This window comes from Oreochromis aureus, linkage group 10, assembly GCF_013358895.1.
Source record: "Oreochromis aureus strain Israel breed Guangdong linkage group 10, ZZ_aureus, whole genome shotgun sequence".
NCBI classification, from domain to species: Eukaryota; Metazoa; Chordata; class Actinopteri; order Cichliformes; family Cichlidae; genus Oreochromis; species Oreochromis aureus.
This window is the reverse complement of record NC_052951.1, coordinates 1,579,883-1,605,921: the sequence shown is the minus strand read 5'-3', so window position 1 is coordinate 1,605,921 and position 26,039 is coordinate 1,579,883. Positions and strand designations below refer to the sequence as shown.

At 43.0% G+C, this 26,039-nt stretch overlaps 1 protein-coding gene across 7 annotated transcripts in view; it reads left to right on the top strand.

Annotated features, from left to right (window-relative positions):
- Nucleotides 1-25,297, top strand: part of camkk1a (calcium/calmodulin-dependent protein kinase kinase 1, alpha a) — a 55,030-nt gene extending 29,733 nt beyond the window's left edge. For 6 of the 7 annotated variants that reach the window (XM_039618245.1, XM_039618246.1, XM_031748075.2 and 3 more), the window contains 14 exons: nt 623-676; nt 4,339-4,390; nt 5,579-5,712; nt 11,406-11,442; nt 11,785-11,806; nt 13,953-14,041; nt 15,619-15,818; nt 16,513-16,566; nt 16,875-16,948; nt 18,489-18,576; nt 19,996-20,124; nt 20,466-20,569; nt 22,289-22,336; nt 22,682-25,297. In XM_039618245.1, the coding sequence (XP_039474179.1) occupies nt 623-676; nt 4,339-4,390; nt 5,579-5,712; nt 11,406-11,442; nt 11,785-11,806; nt 13,953-14,041; nt 15,619-15,818; nt 16,513-16,566; nt 16,875-16,948; nt 18,489-18,576; nt 19,996-20,124; nt 20,466-20,569; nt 22,289-22,336; nt 22,682-22,754 (1,158 nt within the window). In that variant the 3' untranslated portion in view covers nt 22,755-25,297. The remainder of the gene's footprint in view (nt 1-622; nt 677-4,338; nt 4,391-5,578; nt 5,713-11,405; nt 11,443-11,784; nt 11,807-13,952; nt 14,042-15,618; nt 15,819-16,512; nt 16,567-16,874; nt 16,949-18,488; nt 18,577-19,995; nt 20,125-20,465; nt 20,570-22,288; nt 22,337-22,681) is intronic. The other variant, XM_031748076.2, reaches the window with a different exon arrangement.
- The last annotated feature ends 742 nt before the right edge of the window (nt 25,298-26,039 follow it).

The following is a 26,039-nucleotide window of genomic DNA, read 5'->3' as shown; positions in this document are numbered from 1 at the left end:
TTGTATATTCACTTTGGATCAAAACGTCATTTTCTCTTTGCGTGCTTTATATGAGCTTCAGCTGCAGTCCACACATCCAAGTTTACAACAGGAAGCTTCACTCACAGTAGCTCTGTAAAATTGTGCATATTGAAATGACAAAAATATCAGTTGCAGCTGCAGCAGTGCATATTACAGTGGATTGCATCAAACTCCTCACTGTTAACTTCTGAGAACAATAAGTGAGTAAGTGGCACCTTTAAGCTGTCCGGGCATCAGAGTCTATATATGATTACTGAACCTCTTTGAACATTTGGTCGGTTTCTCGGTGCAGAACGCTGGCAGTAAACACACATCCTAGGGAAGCGTGTGTGTGGGAGGACCCATTCTGTGCTGCCAAAGAATAAAAATGTTGTCTTTCAATGGAAATGGTGCTGCCTCGAAAACATTCTGTCAGTATGGCGCTGCTGTCTGCTCCAAGTGATGCTTTAGGAATCTTAACAGATTCTCTGAGCAGTCCTGCTCGCCAGCTGCTTTTGTTTTGGTGCAAAGCTGAAACCAAAAACTCAAAGTATAGATTTCATTGTGTAATGCTCGGGCTGGTCTGCCTGTAAACATGTGTTGTTCTGCTTTTGTATTGCAGGGCTCCTATGGTGTGGTAAAACTTGCCTACAATGAAGATGATGACAAACATTATGTAAGTTATTTGGCATGTCGGGAATCCTTTAAGCTTTCATCAAGCCTCTCACAGTCTACTGCCTCCACCCAGGACCGGTGCTATTGATTCTTTTTTTTTTTGTTCTCCTTGTTGCTTAGTTGTGAATTTCATCCCTTAAATTGCATCAGTTGCTGTGGAAGAAACTTGGGAGTGTGAGTGGCGTCTGCTGCCATTTAAAGTGCATCTCAGGCCCTTTTATCTCCCTTCAAAGCAGCTCTGCTATGTGTATCAGTTGCTCTGTGGCCAGTTCAGCAGGGAGAGTCTGCATCGAGCCAGCACACAAACACAAGGTCGTTTTAGGCCGTTCCATCCAGGTGCCCCTCCAAATGTAAGCTGTTTATTACCTTAACATAACTCAGCTGCCCTGTACAGTAGGAACAATGGAAGTATTTGGATGAGTCGTGTCGACTCTGGATGGGTTTAAGATGTACTTTTGAACCAGAGCCAGCAGCAGCTCACTGCTAAACACAAGTCAGGAGCTTGTCCTGGTGCTAAATGGTAATGAACAGGATGTTTATCCAAGGACACAGACGAGCTCTATGCAAGAAGTAAAATATTCAAACAAGTCAGTGCTTAAATAAACGTGGCTCTTGAGACGGTAATGAAATGCAGTTTTAGACAATGTCCAGTGTGGAGAGCTGCTGAGAGCGGCAGTTTGTGTCCAGCCTCCTAAAAACTATCCTGCCTGTGTGAACCTGTGAACGTGATGTCTATCAAACGCTTTGACGACGGTCTGCGATCTGTCAGAAGCCATCTGCAGCAATAAAATGGCAATGAGACGGAGTCGGTCTGCCATCGAGTTGCAGTTGAATGTGATGATACTGGAGTTAACTGTGACAAATGAATTGCTAACTGAAATTGATATTAACTCCTCACACTCAGGGTCCAGCACGACCTTATGTGTTTGAAACAGACTCTGATTGATTATCACATGTTGGCCGTCTTGAAAAGAAATAAAAATGAATGAATGAAAAGCTTCCCGTGTACCGGCAGTATTTCTACATACGTGTGGGAAAAGTCTCATTTTTGTTGCACATGTCTGCAATTCATTGCGTTCTTGTGTTTATCTCTGATTGTTGACACTGATGGAAGCGCTTCCTGCGGGGACGCGCTGTGGGCCGATGCAGACTGGCTCAAACGAGAGGCGCATCTGAAATAACAATGATGGGAATCAAAGAGGAGGAGATGAGTAATGGTGACATGGAAGGGTGATTATATTTCCTGGCAGTCTGAATTGGCAGAACATTAAACTGATTGGATTTTTCATGGAGAACGTCTGAGCCCACGTACAGCATGCACACATGTCACAGAGGAAAGATCAACAAGACGCGCTGTCGTTGAGGAGAACAACGACCAGTGTTTGCACTCATGAAGCAGCGGTGGTCAGTTTTAAGTGACGTAACTGCACTTTTTAAAAATGCATCATGTACCTAATGTTATGTATATTTATGCAGAAAACAAACTGTATCAACATCAGTGCTGAGGATTTGAATTTTTCGTATATGTTTCTGCAGCGTCCTGTGTCCTCTGTACAGTCACTGTGCTCCACACCTGATGGGCAGGAATCCAAATGTGACGATGCTATTGGTCAGCCTCGGGGCGCCAAAGTGAAGCAACTTCCTGCCGTGCTCACTCAGCTCATATTAAGAAGTGTGAGCAGTGAATTTGAAGAGCTAATTATTAACAGATATTTGATTTCACTAAAGGAACAGGAAGCTTCAGCTTTTTGTTGTTGTTTGTGTTTCCGTGACACAGAAAGAAATATAAGATGGATAATATGATGTCACTGTGTCGTACACCAAACCTTGTTTGTGGTAATTCCATCAAGTCCACAAACGATGACATAATTGTTGTTGTTTTGACCCCCACACCTCACCCTGACCCCCACCCTCACACCTCACCCTGACCCCCACACCTCACCCTGACCCCCACACCCAACCCTGACCCCCACCTCCCTTTTTGGTATTTTGGTTTTTTCCATGTGGTAGAACTATGACATCACAACAATGTGATTGGTCACTTGGAATATTGAACCTGGTCCATTTTGATGATTCAGGCGCAGCACCAACACGGTGACATTAGTCTGGTGGCGCATGTCAGGGGTGAAAACAGCAGTCCCTACATTTAACATTGTTAGTTGTCCAATGAACTTGAAGCCTTTATAATTGCTGAAGGGTTAATGCAGTACTTTTATTAAACCCTTAAACTGAATTAAAGCTGCAAGTCTCACTTCAGTCACGCACTTATAGTTTGATATAAAACCCACTGGTGTGGCGTACAGAGGGAAAACTGCAGGAATCCAAATATGTGATATGCCCGTATTCCAGAAATATGCAAAAACAAACCTTTCAGTGGTATCAGTGAATATTACATGGTGCATGCAGCTAATTAAGTTTTTGTTTCATACCAGCATGTTGCACAGAAAGTGAAGTTTGCCCTGGAGCTCATCCAGCCTGTCAGTAAAGGTTACCTGATCCAACCTTTCTGGTGCTCTTATTTCATCTGTTAGCAAAGTGTCGCGTGTTTACTGAGAAAGCTACAGATCAGAGCGCTGAAGGCTTCACAGCAGGCTCAGTGGTGCAGTAATGGGAACGATACGATGCCTTAAGTCATTTGAACCTTCTTATCCACCTCCTACTACATCTATTTGCTGCTGACGCACTTTTGGCTTCCTTTGCTCAGCGCCACACATGAGTCACGTTGCCTCCTCAGTACACAGTCCATCTTCAGCCAGGCTCGCGTTACATTTTGATTTTGTAGTTTTGTAGTCGTCGTGTCCAAACCTACTAGCTAAATGGCAATGATGTCGTTGCAGTCGCATGTACTAGAACTCCGCCCACCCACTGTGGACAGTGTCCGCTCAGATGTAATGTAAATATCAGTGCTTCCATAAAGAGCTCTGTAGCAAACCTTTCCTTAACTTTTAACTGGCTGTGGTTGAGAGACGCTTACATTTCCCACATTCATACCCTCCTCCAACTCCACACGTACGCACAGACAGCACACCATGTAACTGTGCACGGCGGAGGATTTTCTTTTTTGCCAAACCTCGTTTGTGCACAGTCATAGCCATGGCGACCAGAGTTATAAAAGAAACCACCAGGCTGTTCATCAGTGTCACAGTTTGTGGTGTAGAAATAGCAGAAAATGTTCCTCCTACCGCAAATTACGAATCAGTGAATTCACATTGATATTGTGAGTGGCTGGTAGAGAAACATGCAGTGAATGTTATTACTTTCCTTTTCCTTTCCATGACCAGTTCCTTACAAGAGGCCAGGATCACTGCGACACACACATGCGCGCACTCAGCTGTGCTCGAGGAGCCACTTGTTTTTTTCCATGAAAGATTCAGTGTCCTCAGATCTGCTGAGAAATGCCGCCTTCACTTCTTACAAAGGAGAATACGACAGATCAACGTTCATATTTCCTGCTTTGATGTTTGTGCTCGTTGGGCGAAGGCGGCGTCCACATGATGTTTTTAGTTGAATCGTTCATAGAATTAAAACTGGCTGCGAAACAGTCCATGAGTTAAGGTCTTGGGTTTATGTGCTTCCCTCTCTGATGCTTTTTGCTTGTTGCATACATCATTATTTCAGTGTTTGTTATCACACTGCATGCTCTAAATAACTTTTTACTTTCAGGCCATGAAGCTGGTGTCCAAGAAGAAGTTAATGAAGCAGTGCGGGTTTCCTCGTGAGTTCTGCTTTTTCTCTTTTCTTTCTGTTGACCAGGAAAGCTGAAGAAAATGGATCAGCCTAGATTCAAAGAGAAAATAGAATAAGCAAGTAAGAAATACCAAAAGTATGTATGGCCACTTCATTAGGTACAGGATTGGACCCCTTTAGTCTTCAGAACTACTTTAATCCTTCATGGTAGAGATTCAACATGAAAACGTTCCTCTGGGATTTGGTCCGTATGGACACGACAGCCGCACGTCCCAAAGTTGCTCTGTTGGATAGAAGTCCGGTGACTGTGGAGGCCATTCGAGTAAAGCGAAGAAACTGTTACGCTCAAGAAACTAGTTTGAGATGATTTGAGGTTTGACCTGCTGTCAGCAGCTGTGATCACTGTGATCATGAAGGCATGCTCAGCACCACCAGCAGCCTGAACCACTGATTAAAAAGGCGGATGGATCCGTGTTTTCATGTTCATGCCAGATTCTACCGTCTGAGTATCGGAGCAGAAGTCTGATCAGATCGGACAACGGTTTTACAATCTTGGCGAGTTAGAGCAAATCTAACCCCCTGCTTCAAAGATCAACAGCCTGTCCATTCAGAGATGCTCTTCTGCATGCCTTGGTTACCCTTCTCTGTAAACCCTAGAGATGGTTGTCCAATAAAGATCCCAGCAGTAGCAGTTTCTGTGACTCAGACCAGCCCATCACGTTTAAAGTCACGTAAATCGCCTTCCATCCCCATTCTGATGCTCCGTTTGAGCTTCAGCAGGCTCACCTGGATCTTGTGTGTATGCCTGTGTGCACTGAAATCTGCTGATTCAGGATTTATATAAAGGTCATACAGTTGGATCGTAGATGTGTGGCTTTAGGTCGTCCTGAGTGAAATAAACTGACAGGCTGCAGAATTATGTGTGTGGAATTACTTATTGTTTAAAGAGGAACGGCTTTTAATGCAGCCAAAGACCAAAAGCAACAGAAGCGTTCATAGAGCTGGAACAGTGCTGCCGAAATTCACCAACATAATGGGCAGAGGGAGATTAGAGGGCTGACGTGTAATTAGCATGCACCAACATGGTTTTTAGCACTGATTTATTTTGGTTGATTGTTTTTGTACTTTTTAAAAAGGACACCAAACATGACTCATCGGCAATCGCATGAATGATTTAACGGCCTTGTGTGTGTGCGGTTTGTGTTCTGGTGTGCAGGTCGCCCACCCCCAAGAGGACCAAAGGTGGCCCAGGGGGAGCAGCCCAAAATCTTAGGACCCCTGGAAAGAGTCTACCAAGAGATCGCCATACTCAAAAAACTGGACCATGTCAACATTGTCAAACTGGTGGAGGTGAGGGGTTCTGTACTTTTCTGTGATTATTGAGCAGAAAGATAAATTGTTGGTGCACTTCAGAGGTGAAGCCACGCATTAGTTCGAGTCGATTAACTGCTGTTTGACTCCGGGATGCATTCATGCTGCCAATTAGTCAAATGGTAGTATTTTCCAGCTTTTAGCAATGCAAGTGGCAGTTAAAAAGTCATGGCATCAGCTTGATTGGTCCACGTACAAGATGAGATCAAAATGCTTTATTATTCTTTGACTTAGTTCGGATCCAGCTTTAAGATCCTAAGTAGCATTTTGAATTGTAAAAAAAAGGTATATAATGTCCTTCTTTGAATGTCATAATCATCGCTCTCTCTGTTGAAGAATACATAACACACCTTTTTTATACATTTTAAATCCTATTTAGTGTAAAAAAAGTCTTTTTAGATTTATCCCTGGACTTGAACGTCTGGGTACGACCCAGTGCAGCCTGCCTCAACAACTTTGCTCGATTTACTGCAGGTAAAATAATAAAAAGTTGTAATTTAATGTGAATATCCTGACTTTTTGTAATAAAGACAAAAATATTTGAAACTAAAAGCAAGAAGACACAAAAGGAACTACGATAAGTGCTGACTGTGCAGGAACGGGCCAAAAATCAAGACATCGATCGTTTGCTAAAGGAAGAAATTATGATATGCTGCTAAAAACTGGCACTTTAGCATCATCACTGTAAACATGCACGCGTACGATCATTAGCACTTAGCTGAAAGCTACTTTGTGCAAAGCCTAGCATGGCTCTGCTTGAATCTTCTTACAGGAAGTGCCGGTCCAGAGTCACACACCTCTGTTAGCTTTTGTTGACGGATGTTTGTAGCTGATTGTCACTCACAGTTACAGTGAGTCGGGATTATATTCCAGAAACAACAAAACATCCGTGCTCTAAAAACGGATTCTTGTTTTTCATCTGAGTGGGGACGTTTTTCTGCAGAATCGGTAGTTTTGGTAAAATGATGGGTGACTCAGGCTGCATGCCACTCCCCTCTGATATCAGCAGACAGTTTGGTTTTTCAGCCCTGGCCAGATGGTGGGGGCGCCGCAGCCACGGCTCGGAGTTAAGCTTGGGGTGTGTGTGTGTGTGTGTGTGTGTGTGTGTGTGTGTGTGTGTGTGCCAGAAATAGAGTTTAAGTAAAAGTTGAGTACTTCCCTTCTTTGTCTCTCGTTGTGGGCGTACGTATGTTGGTAATGGGACAACCTGCTCTCCCCCCCTTTGGCTCTCTCGCGCTCTTCATCCATTTAAACAGGCTGTGCTTGGGTCGGCGTCACATTCATTAGCGCTATCCATCTGATTCCTGTGAGACTGCAGTCCGGTCTCTCTAATTATGAAAAGACTTCTTGGCTCGTTTTGAAACATTAGAGGCCACGCTGAGTGGAACAGATTAGGAGTGATGAAAACGACGCGGCCGTTTGTCACAGAGGGCTGGAAACAGAGTCAGACTGAACCCATAAAATCAGACATTTTTATTAAAATACTTGGTTCAATTTATGTCATTTCCCAAAAGTCACTGCATCAATCAGCAACTTCAGATGAAAAGACTAAGCTTCTCTGTTCTTTAATCAGCAACATGATGTGAAATACTGCATGTAAAGGGAAAAGAGCAGTGATAAAGCGAACTCATGAGTTGGTGCCAGCAAACATTTACACAGTGACTGACGTGAGTAAAAGGCCTTCCTGTTTCTGTGTCCTGCACTTGTTGTGACACTCGAGTGCCATGGCGACCTTTCACCTTTAGTGTTTGTCCAATTCCATTTACAGCGGATAAAATTAGTATTGAACGCTTCCCCAATTATCTGCTGGCAGTTTCTTCCCCACTGTCACAGTACTTGCTTATGATTGTTGAGATTTTCTCAGTTATTGTTGTAGAGTCTTTACTTTACAATACAAACCAGCTTGAGGTGAGTGTTGTTGTGATTTGGGGCTGTATACAGCAGGTAAGTACTGAACACTTCACCAGTTTCTACGTAAATATATTTCTAAAAGTGCCACTGACATGAAATTCTTCCCACGTGTCAGTAGCAACATATCCACAGATGTCCATAAATTATGTGTAATAATGAGAAATGACACAGGGAAAAGTATTGAACACGCTTGCTGAAATGTATTCTTGGTATGGAGGAAGTCGTTGCGTGATTTTGGCCCATTCTTCCACAAAAATGGTCTCAAGCCCTGAAAGTTTCCCGTCTATGAATTCTGAGTTTTAGTTCTTTCCACAGACTTGGATTCAGCTCAGGTGATTGGCTGGGCCATTGTTGTCCTTCCCTGAAACCCACTGGGAGTTTCTTTGGCTTTGTGTTTGAGGTCATTGTCTCGCTGAAATGTCCAACCCTCATTTCATCTTCATAGGTTGCAGCAAATCTTTACAAGAATGTCTCGCTACATTTTTCCATTCATCCTTCCTTCAATTACAAGAATCGTGCCAGAGCCATATGCTGGGAAAGAAGCCGTCACCACGATGGTTCCCACCTCCAAACTTCACTGATGGTGTTTCAGGTGGTACCTTTGAACCTCCAGACATGGTGGAGGTTAAATTTTGGTCTCATCTGACCAGACTCTTTTTTTTTTCTTTTTTTTTTTTTTTTCACTGTTTGTCTAAATGTTGTTCAGGAAACTGTGAACGTGCTTCAGCGTGCTTTCTCTTCAGTGTTGTGTGGTGAGCATACAGGTCGCGGGGGCTAAGTGCTTTATTCATTGATTCCAGGTCTTTCTGTAGCTCTCCACAGGTGGTCCTTGTCACCTGGACACCTGGAAATCCTGCACATAGTCTTGGCTGATTTGTGGTGAAAGTATGTTCTTTGCACTTGTGGATTATGGCCCTAACGGTGCTGACTGCAACCTTCATCAGTGCATTTCAACAATAAGGCTGCAAAGGAGAACTCGTCGGTTTTACCCATCATGACATGTATCTTATGTGACACCTTGTTAATAACGCACCTTTTTATACACCGTTGGTTGGGACTGAACCGGCTGATATTAATTCACACCAAGTGGCAGGATTGCCCTGTAATTACTGATAGCTTTCAGCTGGTGTCATTGCTCATTATTACACTGGTTGAACGTGTGGATTGGATATGTCGTTACCGACGTCTGGTGAGAATTTCATGTCAATAACACTTTTAGAAATGTATTTACCTTGAAAACTGGTCAGGTGTTCAGTACTTACCAACACCTGCTGTATAAAGCACCAAATCATAGTGGCCGGTTGGCTGGGGGGAGGGCAGACACACTGGACACAAAAGTGAACCAAGAACTTGTAGATTTCTGTTTAAACACGTACTGCAGGTGAAATGACTGCGGCTCTGCTTGTTCTCATGGCCGAGTCTGGATTATGAGTCTTGGAATCTCCATCCTTACTGTGCCAGCTGTTGGAATTCTGGGAATATCTCCACTAAAGTTTAATATTAACATAGATCTCACGAGCAAGCGTTCCTCTTTCTTCCCTTTTTTTCTTCCTTGTGCTGCTTCGATAGCCCTTTGTCATATCAGTTATTGTTGCCTGTCACAGTGAGGAACTTACAGGTGGAATTAATGATTGTATGGCTGTTTAAAGTGTCCCAGTTTGCCATTATATTGAAGTAGTGTGCAAACAGAAGAACTTCCGTAAGAGGAATGCAGGCACCATTAATAAACCTTTGCCTGCTGTGACAAGTCAACATGTCTGCTGTGAAAAATGTCTATTAGCTGCAATAAAAGACCATCAGTACCAGCTAATGCAACCTCAAGCTGCTGGCTTTGAGCAGAGTGGGCTAGTCTGGAAAGCTCATTTCAGTCCACGAGCTGAGACTATTTATCTCCCCTCTGTCACACAGTGAATAACGTCACTCTTTGCACTTACGCATCATTTGTAGTCTCCTCTTTCAAATCTTCATATCTGGGCACGATCTTCACATCGCAGATTTTGGGGTGGATACTGCACAGCAGAGGGAAGTCTCACTTTACTGGGAATTGGTTGCATCAGTATAGAAAGAGCTGCGTGGGAGATGTATGCATTGTAACATTGCCAAATATCCCAGAGGTCAGAAGTTATTGGACAGATGCACATAAAAAATACCCCAAATCTCTAAACTGTGATTTATTTTTTTTCTTGTTGCTTTGGCCATGTTGTTGTGATGGTTGTCCTTCTGAACGATGACATGTCAGGATAAGATGCTGAACACCTGTGTGATCACCCTGCTGATGCCAGCGTGCCTCAGCAGTAACACAAACACCACTCTGTTTGACAGATGAGGTGGGGCTGTGACTCATGAGCCGCTCCTTTAATTCTTCACACTTTCTATTATTTATTTATTTATTTTTAGAGAGGTTGACCTTTCATGCTTCCACAGAACTTGATTTCACGACGCTGCTGGGTTTCTTTTTGGCCTGACCTTTCTGTTTTTAAGGTTCACCGGGGGGAGTGCACTCTCTAGTGATTTCCCATCCTCATGCCTCTGAACCCAGTATTGCTGCCACCACTGAGCTCTCGTTATGTTGCTAATAGAAGTGTCAGTCAGCTATGTAGGAGGGCAGGTACTGTAAAAGCTGCGTAACAAGTGTGTTAGCCAAGCTCTGTGGTGAAACGCACAGTTTAATCTGGGAAAGAAAAGCATCTGGACTTCTTTAAGTTTGTTGAAGACGTTTCATCCGAGAAGCTTCTTCAGTTCTACTGGTGAGTAACTGGTGGAGAGTCCCAGATTTAAGCCCTGTGGGAGTGTCCCCAAGAGGGTCATGGACCCCCTATTGATCCTCTACATAATCACACGAGCCAAGGTGTGAAAACAGGTGTGGGTCACAATCAGCCAAGGTTTCGGCGGTGGCTTATGACACCAACTGTCAGCCATCTAGAATCCAGTTTTGAGATCCTTCCCAAACGCCTCAACACCCACTCACATCCTGGACCTCAGTGAATCACATGACAGGGTGGGGCTAGGTTGGCTGATTGTGTAAAGTGGAAGTATGTCAGAATAATGGAGTTTTATCTTTTTCTGGTGCTCATGCTAATAGTTTAAAAAACATAATTTCTTCATCATCCTTCACTCAAATACCAAAGTATCGTTCTAAAACTAAGCATGAACCGACCTCAGCGTAACATTTTCTTTGTCATGCAGTTTTTCCCACTTATCAGCTCTTCGAGCTCATTTGACATTTCGAAGTTGGACTAGTTTTCAAAAGTACCCGTTGTACCTGTGCTTTCCTTCTTCTTTTTTCCTGCCCTGCACACAGCTCAACCTTAAAACACTGTTTAAAAAAAGGCTGCACCTCACGGAGCATTTTTCCAAATTGTCATGAGAATAGTCAAATTAAAGCGTTTGCAGCGATGGCGGCCTCTGCCTGCGTTAATGCGTCCGTCAGTGTGTTGTTCAGTAGAAAAGGTGTACGCAGCTTTTCAGTCAGCCTGTGTACCTGGTCAAGTGTCGACTGCAGAGATATAATTTTTGTGCAAATCACGCTGAGCCGCTGTTTTAAATTATAACTCTCATCAACCTCCTGACTGTCGAGAGCTACAGGAAGCTTTTATGGTAGCAGACGGGGGGATGAAGAAGAAAAGGCTTTGAATGCTGCAGCGAGTCAGTCGTGATGCGTGCTGGCAGCTTTTTAAATGAAACTAGTTTCTTATGTTGCTCACCACCACTTTTACATAAAGAAATTCTCCATTTACGATGATTGTGTTTTAATGCTGCAGGTGCTGGATGATCCATCAGAGGACAACCTTCACATGGGTATGCACGTCTTTGTTTTATGTGTCCAAATACTTTTGCTCTGTTCTTGCCCTGTGTCTGTAAGCCTGTGGCGTTTGATGCGTACGGCACCGACAAGCGTACATGTCATTTATTCAGAGATGGTTGTTTCCCTCCAGACCTCCTTAGGGCTCACGCGTTATGCAGAAGCTCTCCATCAGCAGTGCCACAGTCAGTCTGTTCGTGTAATTCAGGGCTATAGAGTAATGCACAGCCTGGGTGTCGCCTCAGTGGCAGCAGTGGTCAAAAACAGGCCGAATGAATAAATGAATCAAATATTTGGTCTCACGTGTTCGTGTTTCCTTGTCTCCCTGTTTCTGACAGTGTTTGAGCTGATGCGTAAGGGGTGAGTAGAGAACCTGTCCTTTGTCTCTAAATAATTTAAGGCTCACCCACCTTCTCCTCCTCATTTCTCCACCCCTTCATCCCTGCCTCGATCACTGCTACGCTCTTCTTTCATTACTCGTGCAGCCGTTTGTTCCACCTCAGCCTTCAAAGGATTCGTAATTTTCTTGGCTTTCCACAGTTCTTGGCAGCCAGCGCTGTAAGCGTTTCACGTCCTCATGCATGAGCTGCTCCTTCCTGCAGTGCTAAAGAAATTATGGTGCACAACATTTTGTTGTTATAACCAAATTGGAGTGGAGTGGACGGCTGGTATCATCCACGTGTATGTGTAAATAACTTCCATTATCCTTTTCATATGAAGCTATGTTTTAAAGAATGGACTTGCTCTCTTACTGCCTCTGAGAGGACGAGTCGGCTGCTGTTACTCTGCAGAAGACTTTCCACAATTTTTAAGAACACACTGCACAACATACCAGTATGTGCCGAGGTTTCAGTTACCAGCTCTTTGGGAATCACCTTGTTGGTGCAAATAACTAATTTTAAACTGTGTTCTCTCTGACATCTTTTGGAGATTGAACTAAAGACATGGGAATGTTTTTATAACATGCTGCTAATAACAGAAGATTGAATTTAAATGTGGATCTTTCCTGAGCTGTCTGTGTGGAAACACTGGTTCACAGTAGCTTTTTATGCTGGGCGACTGACAGGTTAACAGCTAAAAACATTTGTCTGAAAATGATCAGGTAAAACGACTGGACTGAAAATTTGTCACAAAGCAGCCATGTCCAAGGACCTTCACAAAATCTGGAATTGGAACTGGAATCTGAATTATTGCTTGAAAACCCTAAAAATGAAGACGTTTGCACTGCACTCAGGCCCATATGTTGAATCACTACCTGCCCTGGGTGAGCGTAAGGCAGGTTGAAATTCACTTCAGAGAGCTTACAGAGTGTCACGCTGTTATCTTTGCTGTAACAGTCGATAACAAAGCACCTCATTTCACCCATGAAGTCGCTGCTTTGCTGCTCTGACATGAAGCTGCATTTAAAAGATGAGCCTGAGCAAATGAACTGTGAGCAGAGCAAACATGGCAGCAGCCACTCAGCGTGAAAGCGCACGCATGATGTTTTTGTTAATGTTCGTAATTTGGTGCTGCAAACTGTAACCTCCTCATTAACAGCTCTGTGAGTAACAAGTGAAGACTGTGCAGGTTTAGACACACAAAGGTTTTTTTAAAGCATCCAAAGAGAGAGAGAGAGAGAGAGAGCACAGAAACTCAAACAGAAAAGTACAATGACATTTCTAAATGTGTTTTTCCCACACACGTCAGTTATTAATGAGCAAAACAAGTGCATACACTATAACGTATAACTTTATACTATAATGTATTTGTAAGGAACAAAGTCATTTAAAAGTATTTGTTGACGTCTGTTTCATTCATTAGAGACAAAGAAGCAGAAAGATTTAACAGTGTCTGTATAAACGTTTGGTAAAGGAGAAGATGTTTTTTCTTTGATAAAAATCTGAGAGAATCTGTGATTATTACACTGAAGAGTCAACTGTTGGTTTGTTGTTGTTCTTTTAAATTGGTTTTCAAAAATATGGATGATGCTCAAAGATAAAGTTGGTTCTTCACATGAAAGGTTTAAATGGATCCTCTTGGAAGATATCAACAAACCCTTTGCAGAGACTTGTTCCTTATAAATGTGCTGTTTGAGGTGGGATGGAATGAAACATCCCCATTTGTTAATATAATTATATATCCATCAATATCAATACTTTCTGCAATATTGAGCGTGACTCAGGAAAATGCTGGAATGGTTGGAGAGATGATGTTGTGGCTCCCAGCACTGTCTGCAGCACATACAGCAGAGCAGCATCACAGTGTTGTTTCATTACAGGGAGGGCTTTATTCATGTCCTCCTGTGTAACTTGCTGTCATCCAATCAGACACTTAGCAGTGTGTGCTGTTGAGCATCAGAGTGCTTAAATCTGGATCCCATCTCAAAGTCACATTTAGAGTCAACAGCACTGCTACCAGTGAAACAACTGTTACACATAATCTGCAAATGTGTCTATCACACTGCCTGTGTTGTGTTTTTGTTGTGTTTTCCTTCTTCCTGCTTGCTGTCTGCGTGGATTTGTAGCCCAGTGATGGAAGTGCCCACAGACAATCCTTTGTCAGAAGAACAAGCTCGCTTATACTTCAGAGACGTTATCCTGGGTATCGAATACTGTAAGTACCTCACAAAGTGGCTAAAAGATTAAAAGCATTATATAAGCAGTAAGACTGGCGACCTGTCCAGGATGACCTCTGCCTCTCGCCCTGTCGCAGCAGGGACAGGCCCTCTCCATCTCCTCCGTCACTATCGAGCTTCTATTAAATGATACAGCTCTCCTCGTGCCCAGGCCTCATTTGTTGCAGATGATTAATTTCAGTAGGCCATGATCCTAATCATTTAGGACCAGTGCTTTGTCATCCTGAGCTCTGAGATCCATCGTGGTAACAATGTTACTGGGACAAAATGGAGATGTACCAGTACAGCCGGTGGTCACAAGTAAAACCCATTCACTCCTGCCCAGTGCTAATGAAGCAGGATTCTCTGATTACAAAGCTGTTTGCTAAGCATTAGGGTTTGTTCCCACTTTAAGTAATGATGGATTTCAAAAATCCAAATTGTTCCAATTACAGACAAGTTCAAACTGCTTCGACTGATTATTTCCATTTTTAAAACCTTTTAATTATAACCCTACGTTTGAAAGGAAAAACACGTCACCATGTTCAGCTGACAGTTATAATTACTCGTTAGTATTCATGTTAGGATGTTGACATTTAATTACATATACAAGTAATATTGAAACACTGTTTCAGTACCTAAAATACCTAATGGTTGTTTTTTTGCAAATCCTGAGGTAGAACTTTGAAAACTGATGAAACAATAATTATAAAGAGCTCATTTTCACTCATGTGTAACACTTTGTTCTGTTGTGTGCTCGGTGTCTGTTTCTCTCCTTATGTCTACAAATGTAAAGTAGCATTTCTTCTATGTAACCCCATCAGCCCATGTTATATATCTGAGTTGTATTTTAGTGTTTACTGTTGGCAACAAGTAACATTTAAAGAAGTCAAATGGAGCGAAATTCATTCAAAGCAGCTGCTGTGGTGAAATCGTACACCAAAACTATATTTGTTAAAATGCAATATTTACAGTTTGTGTCATTTGTGTTTGCGTGTGTGTGTTTTGTTGTTGTTATTTTCTTGTTTGCTTTACATTGTATCCACCGTGGCAGGTGTTTACTCCGCCATCGAACCAGTGAAAGGTCACTGGTTCGAGTCCAGCAGGAGACACAGTTCCTCTTTGAGCTTGAGTCACATAATATAATATTAACCTTTGTAATACAATGCTTTGCTAAAGATTTAAATAATTCCCAACAATTTTGGCCCATTTGCTGAGAATATTTATTTTCCTCCAGTTTGAATGTTGGTGCCCAATCAGGACGCAGGCTGAAGAAGAGCAGCTCTGCCCTCATAATGACACACTCACCACAGTGTTTTATCTGGGCTCTTTTCTTCCCCTAAAGACGACGTTTCACCACCTGCCCTCTGCCCGTAATGACATGTTCTCAAACCTCAGTGTATATGAATAAAGACGCAGCCTGAGGATCCTCAGGCTGCGTTCCAGGTTCTGCGTTTTTCCAAGGATAGTTCTAGTTTGTGTTTAGAAGAAATATTCCAGAAAACAGAAATAAGGGTTCCACGTGTCCAAAGGGAAACTTAAGCTCTCTTCTGTGTTTTTTCTTTTTTTATCCCAGTGCACTACCAGAAGATTGTCCACCGGGACATCAAACCCTCTAACTTGTTGCTCGGGGACGATGGCCATGTGAAGATTGCAGACTTTGGAGTCAGCAACCAGTTTGAGGGCAACGACGCTTTGCTGTCCAGCACTGCTGGCACTCCGGCTTTTATGGCACCAGAGACACTGTCAGATACTCGCAAGAGCTTCAGTGGAAAAGTGAGTGAACTCGATGAATATGAAGAGCATTAAAGTGTGACTTTAGTATTTGCTGCAGGAAGGGGTTAAGATATTAGCATCACCAAATCTTCCTTTTTCTCCCCTCAATCCACCATCACAGACTTTGTCAGGTTATATTCTGCAGTTGTCTGAAAGGACAGACTGGTGGATTCGCTCAGACGCTGACCTTGCATGTCCATGAACGAGGGGCCAGAGCAGCTGATTGCAGGCAGAAGCCATCAGGGTGTAAGAGTCACTGGAGTGCCTCAGTCTGCTGTTTGGGTTTTAAAGCTTTTTAAAAGATGCACTTCTAGTTTCTGCCTGATTAGACTCGGCCTCTGTAAAAATGTGATTTGGCCAAACCATCAGAGGACGTGGAAATCAGCAGACAGAATACTTCATGTCACGTCTGCAGCGGTACATCGAGTGTCTGAGATATTGCTCAGGTTCAGAGGGCTGCTTTAATCATCCCATATCTATCAGGGAACACAAACAGATTCAAACCGAGCTACAGGGAGCGGGGTGGGGGTGGGGGGGCAGATTTACCTCTGCTGTGTCGTCACACAAATTCATCTTCAGGGTATCTGACAGTAGCTGCCCCCAAACAATAACCTTAAAATGACTCTGTGCATTTTTTCCTCTAAATGTTTCCCATTTATCTGAATATAATGTCACTGCTGGAACTGTCTTACAGGCACTGGATGTTTGGGCCATGGGAGTTACCCTCTACTGCTTCGCCTTTGGAAAGGTAAATGTGACAACATCTGCCCCACAAGTGTTAGTTTAAAAGCATAGAATAATGTGTCCATTTCACATTTCTGCTACTTGTTAACAGCACCTAGTGGGACTTGAGTGGGAGCGCTGTCTGCCACCGTGTTTGTGTTTGACACAGCAGCTTTCTTGTGCTGTCGTTAAATGTAATAAATCCAAGCGGCTAATTGCTGCTGTTGTTCGTCTCGGCCGTCTTTAGGCCGTTCTGATATTCGCCCGGTGCAGCAGGCATCGTGCATATGTGTTCATGTGGTTTTCACCTCCTTTCTTCTGCTCTTCCTGCAGTGTCCCTTCATTGACGAGTACATACTGGCTTTGCATAATAAGATAAGGACCAAGCCTGTAGAATTCCCAGAAACGTAAGTTTCCACTTCATTGGAGGACACTTTATTTTTAAGGACAGTCATCATCTTCACTTTAGTTATCCTTCATCTGCAACGCGGTCACAAAACCATCTTCTTCTGTTCTTTTTTTTCCCCGAATAGCTTGGCACAGCACACGATGAACGTCACCTACATTTGAATCAAAACAAGCACTGAAAAAGCAAACTGAGGCTTCAGTAGCTACATAAATACAATCCGCTGCACAGTTGTTTTTCCTTTTGACTAAAAGGTCAAAGAAAAGCTCGCAGGCCTGCTCACTGTAGGGGAATATCATACAGAGAGGATAAAAGACAGATGTTAGGTAGTGGAGGAGGACACGCTGATAAGGGAGAAGTGAAGAAGGGGCAGTGTGAGGAGGTGTGAGGACAGGGCAGCACAGTGTTAATGTTAGATTGTGTCTTCCAACAGTCGTGTTCATTAAGTCCACATATATCTGTTCTATTCCAACAGAATGTAGCAGATTATTTTTAGCTAAAGCTACTTAGTATCTTCTCCTATCGTGTGTACCTTCCTTTTTTTTAAAATTTCCTTTGTGTGTGTCAGAAATGGTAGAGCATGCACGTCACGCACCTGGGCCGAGGCCTCCATCGCACTGTGGGGTATTTTTTAAGCATCTCTGTGGAATAAAGAGAATAAAATGAAATTAGCTAACACGTTTAATTGTTTAGCTGTTAGCGAAAAAGTTTCATCATTTATTCATTTGAACACTTGATTACATATTTCTGGCTAACTGCTTCTAGCATGAATCCAAGCTGACTTTATATATTTATGTATTTTAACAGTTTAGCCCTTTTGGCTAGCTAGTTCAACCATTTTACCAGCTGACTGCTTGGGTCAGCTGGTTACTTCTAGCTGCTAATTTATTTTTAACTAAATGTGGTATTTTTGTGTTATGGCTGACCAAATATAAATATAATTCTGTCTGTTTGTCTATATGAACTTATGAAATGGCATTCACTAAGCAAGTGCCTTTCAATTACAATCACCCCCTTGAACAACTGCCAAGCTGCCTTAAATAAAAAGTATTCATGGCTGCTTATAAATTTCTTTCATTTAATAGAAAAGCCATTTTTTTCTAAGAGCGGTTTGGAAGATGTTGGAGGAGTTAAGTGACCGTTTCTTACAAAGAGGAGAAATGAAAGCTTCAGTTACACAAACTGCTGGCTTCACTTTGTGACGACTTGTTGGCAGTTTAACGCTGAGCTCGTGTTCAGAGCTTCATGTCAGTGACCAAATATTCCAACGGTGAATAAAAGTTTTCATTCATTTTTGGGATGTTTTTTTTCCCACAACGAGTCCAAGAAATTGGTCAGTTGTGCTTTGCATGTTAACAAAACATGGCTTGATACAGGAGAGAGCAGAAAAGTCATAATTTCATGTTGTTACTGTTGAGTGTGTCTTACAATCATAAGATGACCTCCTCAGGTAAACGGGGCGTGACTTAAGTCTTCCAATCATGATGGAAACATGTGGGTCAGAAACCTTTTCCCAAATCGTCATTTTGTTTTTTCTTCAGGCCAAAAACCAGTGAAGAGCTGCAGAATCTGATTTTACAGATGTTGGATAAAAACCCAGACACCAGGATCACCATCCCAGAGATCAAGGTACAAAACTGATGGATGATAAGAAAACGAGTTCAGATAACTGCCCCTCAGGTTTAGCACATTGTTCATAATTAGAGCACAACTGTGATTTTCTCACTGGTGATTAACACATGAGATTTTGACCTCACTGTGTTTCCACAGAGTAGCGTTCTTAGACAAACTGAGTGTGTATTAGTGCTGTGGATGGTCCACAATCATGGACCGATGACATTCCCACTCCCCACTGTGTCCATGACACAATCTAATCATGAGACATGTGACTCGTTTTCTCTGTGTTTGTGGAGATCTGGAGGCTCTCAGGCATCGTGCATGTCCTTGTGCACAAACACACAATGACTCAAAAACCAAAAAAAGCATTTTTATTGTGACGCACATTTTTAAAAACCAAACCTTGGGCAGGGGCTGCTTTTTCACAGCGCTGGCTCACCTCTCATTTTAAAAAGAAGAGGCTTGGGATATTTCCTGTTAATGCAGCTGTTGCAGTTATGTGTCGTGTGAAATTTGCATTCCCTGCCTCGGAAAAGTCGGACAAATCTGGGACAACCTGGCATGTGCATCTGCCTGCAGCAGATTTGTCAGCTGTGAGCCTTCAGCAGAGTCAAAGGAGCTCTCAGTGCAAACAAAACAGGTCATCCTTGGGCTGCTAAAATCCACCAGAGATGTAGTGGGAACACTGGTGTGACTAAACTGACAGCTGGACAAAAACATATGGGTGAGCTCAGCTGCATGAAGAACGGTGTAGTAAGTGAAGTGCCGTCATATATCCAGGCAAAGGCAGACACAACAGTATCTAATTAGAAAAGGTTTAATCAGCCTGAAGAAAAGAAGAGGCTTAAATATACAAATATACAGGCGTGACACCGCCTCAGTTATCTGTAAAACACAGCAGAGGTGTCACATGTTCCCATTGGGTCACTAATGTTTACTGATTATGTGACAGAAAGAGCCTGTTTCAGTCGTCACATTTAATCAGCTTATATTTATATTCAACTTATACTTTTGTAACTGTCTAAATATTTTGCACACAGTTAGAGAACTTGGCTTTCTGGCACCTCCAACTTGAAAAGGGAAGAACAAACGACACCGCCCTCTCTGCAGCCCACAGATGGGTCTCGTTGCATGAAATGGAAAATGGGTCACAGTGATTGGTCAGCGAATGTCACTTAGGTCACACTGATGCCTTGAATCAACTACGACGTCTTACCATGTTGGCTCTTGTAGAATAACACTTGTAATCAGTACTGACTGCACAGCTTGAAACAAACCTTCCCTGTAAACGTAGAAAAGCTCGTGTTTGCCATTAACTCACTGCTTGGACTCAAGCTCGTAAACTGACTGTATTTACTGTTGTGCATTTTCTCTGTACCTCTGTGTCAAATTATGAACTGCCCTATTTCACTGCTGTCCATGTCCTTTCAGATGGACCCGTGGGTGACCCAGGGAGGTGCTGACCCCCTGCCCCTGGAGGAGGACCACTGCTCTGTGGTAGAGGTGACAGAGGAGGATATCCAGAACTCGGTCAAATTCGTTCCCAGCCTCTCTGCAGTGGTAAGAAACACAGTGTGTCCTTCATTTATCAAACTGCTGCGTTCAGCAGCACTCAGAGTAGCTGCTCTTAACAACCACAGCCTTCTGTCTGTTAACCAAAGAGGGGCGGGGTTTCATCAATGTTCAACCATAAAATGTAAAAAAAAAAAATGGCCAAATGAATGCATTTGAATATCTCCATTATGTGTCTCCTTAAATGCACTAATGTTGCATTCATTTGAAGCAAGCTTGCATAATAATCTGTGTAATCACTGTAGACCCTCAGACTGGGCTTCTATTAACTGTTTTGGACATTTATTATTAGTCTAACAAAATGAATTTAATGTTTGTGTTTGTTTCAGATCTTGGTAAAGGCCATGCTGAGAAAGCGCTCCTTCAGTAACCCTTTTGAGTGCCCAAGCCGGCGAGAGGAGAGGTCCATGTCTGCACCTGGTAGTCTGCTCATGTAAGAGCTCAGCTTCCTGACTGTCTGCATCTCAGTACTTGCTTATCTTGTCTTTGAAGACAATCTTTTTGTTTGAGATTCTAACACAGATCTTTTCTCCACACCTGTCTCCTCTTTCTTCCCTATCAGGTTAAATAGCACTCATTTTTTGCTGCAGCAGCTGCTGCTTCCTTGTGTTGCCATAGCATCATAATTCACTCTTTCATTGTATGCAGTGGAGCTTACAGCTTGTATAAGTGTTTCTTTGTGTGTTGCTTTAAGCTCTCAAGACTAGAAGAACTCAGAGAATCAGCTAGTGCCTCAGGCTGACCTTGGTTTGGCAGTAACATGGATTCAAAGCATCACAGGTGTCAGTGGCCAATCAGCTCGTCCCGTCCCCACTGTGCATTTTCAACTTGTATAGCCGAAAACAAACGGGCGCACCTACAGCTGTTATCGGGTGTGTCATGGGCACCCTTGGGACTATATTCTGATGTCAGCAGACTTTGTCATGAACATGGCCTGCTGCTGATCTCCCATTGTGACGGCTTCATTAGACGATTTGTTGGTTTCCACCGTTACACGCTCGGCTGTCAGAGCCACTCTCTGAGGTGAAGGTGTTTTCACAGCATATGGATGTTTGAATAATACTGCCCCCTGCTGCACAGTGAAAATCCAACTTGTATGGCTATCATAGAGTAATGGATACAATTCTGAGTGAGTACAATATGTTTATGTAAAGATGTCAGATATTATTAATATAAACATATGGACACATAACCAAAAACCACTGGAAAGCGCTGAGAGCCGTGATTTTCTCCATGTCTAAATCCAAGTGGAGCAGAGCTGGCGGGGATATTATTAACCTTTTGATGAGGGGAAGCAATTAAATGTTAATGGCTAATGTGATTGCACATTGAGAGACAGATGCTACCAGTCCCAGACGCTTTTTTTACACCAAGATTTGTGGGGGAAAAATGACGTAGCAGCTATTAGATGTTGTCCTGTTTTGATGAAACATCACAGGTGGCAGCTTCTTGTGTCCGTGGTGACTGTATCCAAGGAAGCTCTGCTGACTCAGCAAAGATTTGTGTTTCTTGCTAAGCTACAGTTTCTCAGGCTGGAATTTAACTTGAAACTTTCCAGCCTGCATGTTTGAAATTGAATGCACCATTAACACCAGTGTTTCCCATGCAGCCCACCAAAGTATATTTAGAGACAAATTTTCCCCTTTCTTTCATCCAATCATCCAAAAAAAAAGTTCATCAGCAACCAGTTTGAGTGGAAAGTCCCCTCGCTTTATTTTGAAAGTTCTGTTATAGTCAGCCAGCTAAACCCAGCCTTTTGTGGCTCGTGCTTTTCTTTCAGGTGGCTTGTTGGCTCGGTCATTGTATTGACAGTTGTCAGTATCACTGAGCTGCTGCTGCGCTGAACTGCAGCTGCAGACAAAAGTCCTTTTGCTCTGGTTATCCGCAGCAACCTGGAGCGCGCGTAATCCCCATCCTGAGTCAGAAGAGTGTGGTTTTCAGATTCAGCCACAGGGAGGCCTTTAAAAAAATGTGTTATTTCCTTTGCACTGCTACGATACGAATGAAACTCTGAAGTGTTTGATCATTTTTGAAATCCGCTAAAAGTGCAGCTGGAACCTATGTGGTGGGGAGGCGGGCTTCCTCCCACGGGCCTGCGTTTCTTTGTCCTCTCATATGTGACTTGTCCATCTTCTCTCCCACTTTGCTGCAGGGACTCGTGGCCCTTCCGGCCCTCTTTTAAACTTCAGCCCTCACTCAGGTAACACTTTGTGCGAAGCAGTCCGGCCTCTGTCTGTCCCACATCCTCCAGCCGCTGCTCCCATCATCATTTTCGATCCCTAAACTCCTGCTTGTCCACATCACGAGATGTGATGGGAGAGCAGCCTTTCCCAGCTGTCATGTCCCTGCTGCTGTCATTTAAAAGCCGTCCTGCGTCCATAAAGCATTCTGTGTGTTTTTGATATTCATGCATTAATAACATTCAGACCTTCTCTAATTAGCAGGCTTGGTAGTGTCACCATTTAGATAATTCCCTGTCTGCTGCTGTCCAACCTCGAATGATCATAAGAGCTGTGACTTTGTGGTTTTTCTTGTCTTTTTTTAGGAAGGCTAGCACGGGCGATGGACCCAGAGAAGGAGAGCTGGAGGACCTGCATGAAGATGAGCCCTCCTCTTGAGTCCTAATGACCCTCCTGTGTACGCAGCATCCTCTTTATATCCACTGTGTGCTTACGCCTTCATTCACACCTTTTCCTCAAAGTGGTCACACAGTGCAAACGTATCATTCTGCACCTGAAACGCAAAAACACGAGTTTTTTTGTTTTGTTCTTTGGGGAGAAGTTTGTCATGTGACGTACGCGCTTGCTTCTGCGCCGTGGAGCTTCTCGGTTTTATTCACCGTCTTTCTCGTCTCAGCAAGCTGATGCGAGGAACACAGGCACGTCTGTGGATCATCACCGGTTTATTTTACAGGCCTTAAACTGTATTATAGCAAAGACAGACGAGTCTTTCCCAATATGCATGGCGAATATTTAGACCGCATCATCAGCCCGTCTGCCGCCACCTCACAGGAGGAAACAGACTCCAGCATGTAAAGGACACTGTACTGTCTAAGTGAACTACGAGGCTTTTATTTCATCAGTCACTGTAATATTGTACATACATGTGGTATCTGCTGTGTTATTGTGAAGACCCTTTAAGCATATCTGTGCCAACCTTTATTTCGAAGCAGGTCCTTCCTGTGCTGCCTTCAGACGCCTCGATCGACTGCAGACAGAAAGTCGACTGTCTGAGAGCGATCGCAAGAGTGACTGCGAGCTGTGTGTAAATCTGTTAGTGTCCTTCACGCTGCTGCTCCTAATGTGTCATCTGCGTCAGTCTGGTGATTTTGGTTCTTGTTTCTTTGATGCTCTGCTGTTGGACTGGATGTGTTTGAGATTTTTGGATGGTGAGAACAAACATAGTGGAAAAATGATGTTATTCTGTATATAAGCACTGTTACGATTTATAAGTTATTTATAATGTTAATATTATGTAAAATTCTTGGATGCAGAACTGATTTTAAAGCATAAATAATCTGTGTACAAATGAATCACTGAGTGCTTTGTAGAAGAAATGAATCACGTTATTATATTAAGGAGAAGCGTCTGTACCCAAATCATTTTAATGTGAGATTATGCATGTACCTTTACACTCAGGAAAAACTGACCTGTTCTTTTTCTTAACAATCTCTGTCACCTATGAAAGTAAGGAAAGTGTGCTTCAGAGTTTCATGACAATCATCAAGTATCAGATACATTTACTTTCCCCTTTAGCTCTGTCTAGTGGACCCTGCAGAACTGTCATTGCTACGTCAGGCTGTTCCCCTATAAAGCCAGGCAACCCTGAGAAAGAGCAGAAAATTCATCCAGAAGAGCTTTAGGCTGACTTTGGATAAAGAGCAACAGACATAGGAGGTGCTGGAGCAGTGGGTTGAACGCAGGGCTGCTGTTTGTCCATCCAAAGCTAATGGTGTCATGGTTTGACTTAATGTTTTCATTTTGTTATCGCTCTTGTTAATTTGAAGTTTTGGTTGGCTTTGAGAAAAGGGCCGTGTATTTGGGTTGGCTAATTAATGGGAACACATATAAGTATAATAATAATGTGGCCACTGCAACTTCGTTACTGTTTCTTGTAAAAGTTGACATCTGCTTACACAAGTGAAGAGGAAGGGAATAAGAAAGATATAAAGCATGGCTGTCCATGAACGCAGAATTGTGTTCTTGTGATTTGCCATTTTATTTGTTCATCTTTGAAAGAGTTGTGGTACATTTTTAAATGTTATTAGTTGGTGTAGGGTGGTTTTGTGCTGGGGAGGACTGTGTCGTTCCAAAGCTGAAATGTATCACTCAGCCTCCACAATTGCTCCCACCAGTGCAGTCCATAGACGCTAACTGATTTTCCCGGATAACCTGTCCAAGTTCCAACAGTAGATGCTTAATCACCTGTGTACATGTCAACCCTCTACAAATGTAAGCATCGTGGATAAAAGAAAGAGAACCGTGTCCATTTAAAGGTGCTCGGTTTAAAAGCAGGACGTGACCTTCTCGGTCTCAGGGACACTTCTTTGGTTGTCCTGGTGTATGAAAGCACGTTCAGCCGGGTGAGTGCTCTGATCACTGCAGAAGGATCACTTCAATGTTCCCCATCCTCTTCAGAGTTGTCCCCTGGCTGGTCGTTTCCTCAGCAGCATCCTGATGCTAACTGAGGCACAAGGCGAGCAAACAGGATTTCACGCCGTGTTGTTCAGCCAGTGAGTTTAATGTCCACAGGGACATAAAGTCATAACTGCTGTGACGTCAGTCATAAACTTTATTATCCATCTTAACGTTTTGACGTTCAGCTCTAAATGAAAGCGGCGCTGATGTGCACAGTAACCTTTAATGAAGGCAACCAAAAAGTGTCACATGATGTGTTCTGTGTGACGTCAGCTGTTTAAACTCTCATCCTTCTGATTATCTCGTTTTTATTCTGGGTGTTGGTGTTGTGCTGGACGTTTGTCGGGGTCGAAGGTACTTTATCGTTGTCTTTACAGCTCGGGCCTCTCGACCTTTAAACCTGTGTTTTTGTTTATGACTCTGCTTACATTCAAATATTTGCACTTTTCCACTTAAATATGTATAATGTCATTATTGTGAGTACTTTTAACACTACTGGCGGCCATTAAACACTGTACAGTTTATGTGTGGTCCACCTGTGAAACACCGTATATGCTGTGCTTGATGTGTTTCTCACTGCTGAAAATCCACATTAGAAGAGAACTGTGCTTGTTGTCTAATTTTACTGCTGACAACATGCAAAATGGTGAAATACTGTAAAACCCTGTAGAGGAGGCAGGTGTGCACTCAGGACCTTCTCACTGATCACTAAATATCACTGTATCAACAATATCCAAACCGTGGGATTTTACTCTGTGGCCATTTATACGACCTTTCACAGTGGAAATCCTGAACTCCAGCATAGATTTTTCTCCCAATTCCTTAATCCCAAAATATGTCAGTTTGCTCATACGGGCCTATTTCCCCACCAGAGGTTTCCTTCCTTTTAGATGTTTATCATTCAAAACCCTTGAATGATTTAAATGGCCATAAACCAAAGATCACCTGTGCGTGACCTTTCAAACCCTGCATAATTAGAGTATATCGGTTTAAGCCAGGCGATTCTCCTGTGGATTGACCAGACCTGCTGCTGTTACTGCAGTAACACAGAAGAAGAATCAATGGGTGTCGCAGCACAGGAAGTGAGTGGCGTGACTCATTTTATTGTGATTTCAGGTCATAATTAGATCCAAAGGACGGAGATTATGGTGGAGTCTGTACATAATATGAAATCGGGGACTCTCCGATTACTATGTGACTCTCCTGGTCTGTGCGCATGCGTGTGTGCCTGTATCTAAGGCATCCGCCGTCTCGTGTCGTCTCGTG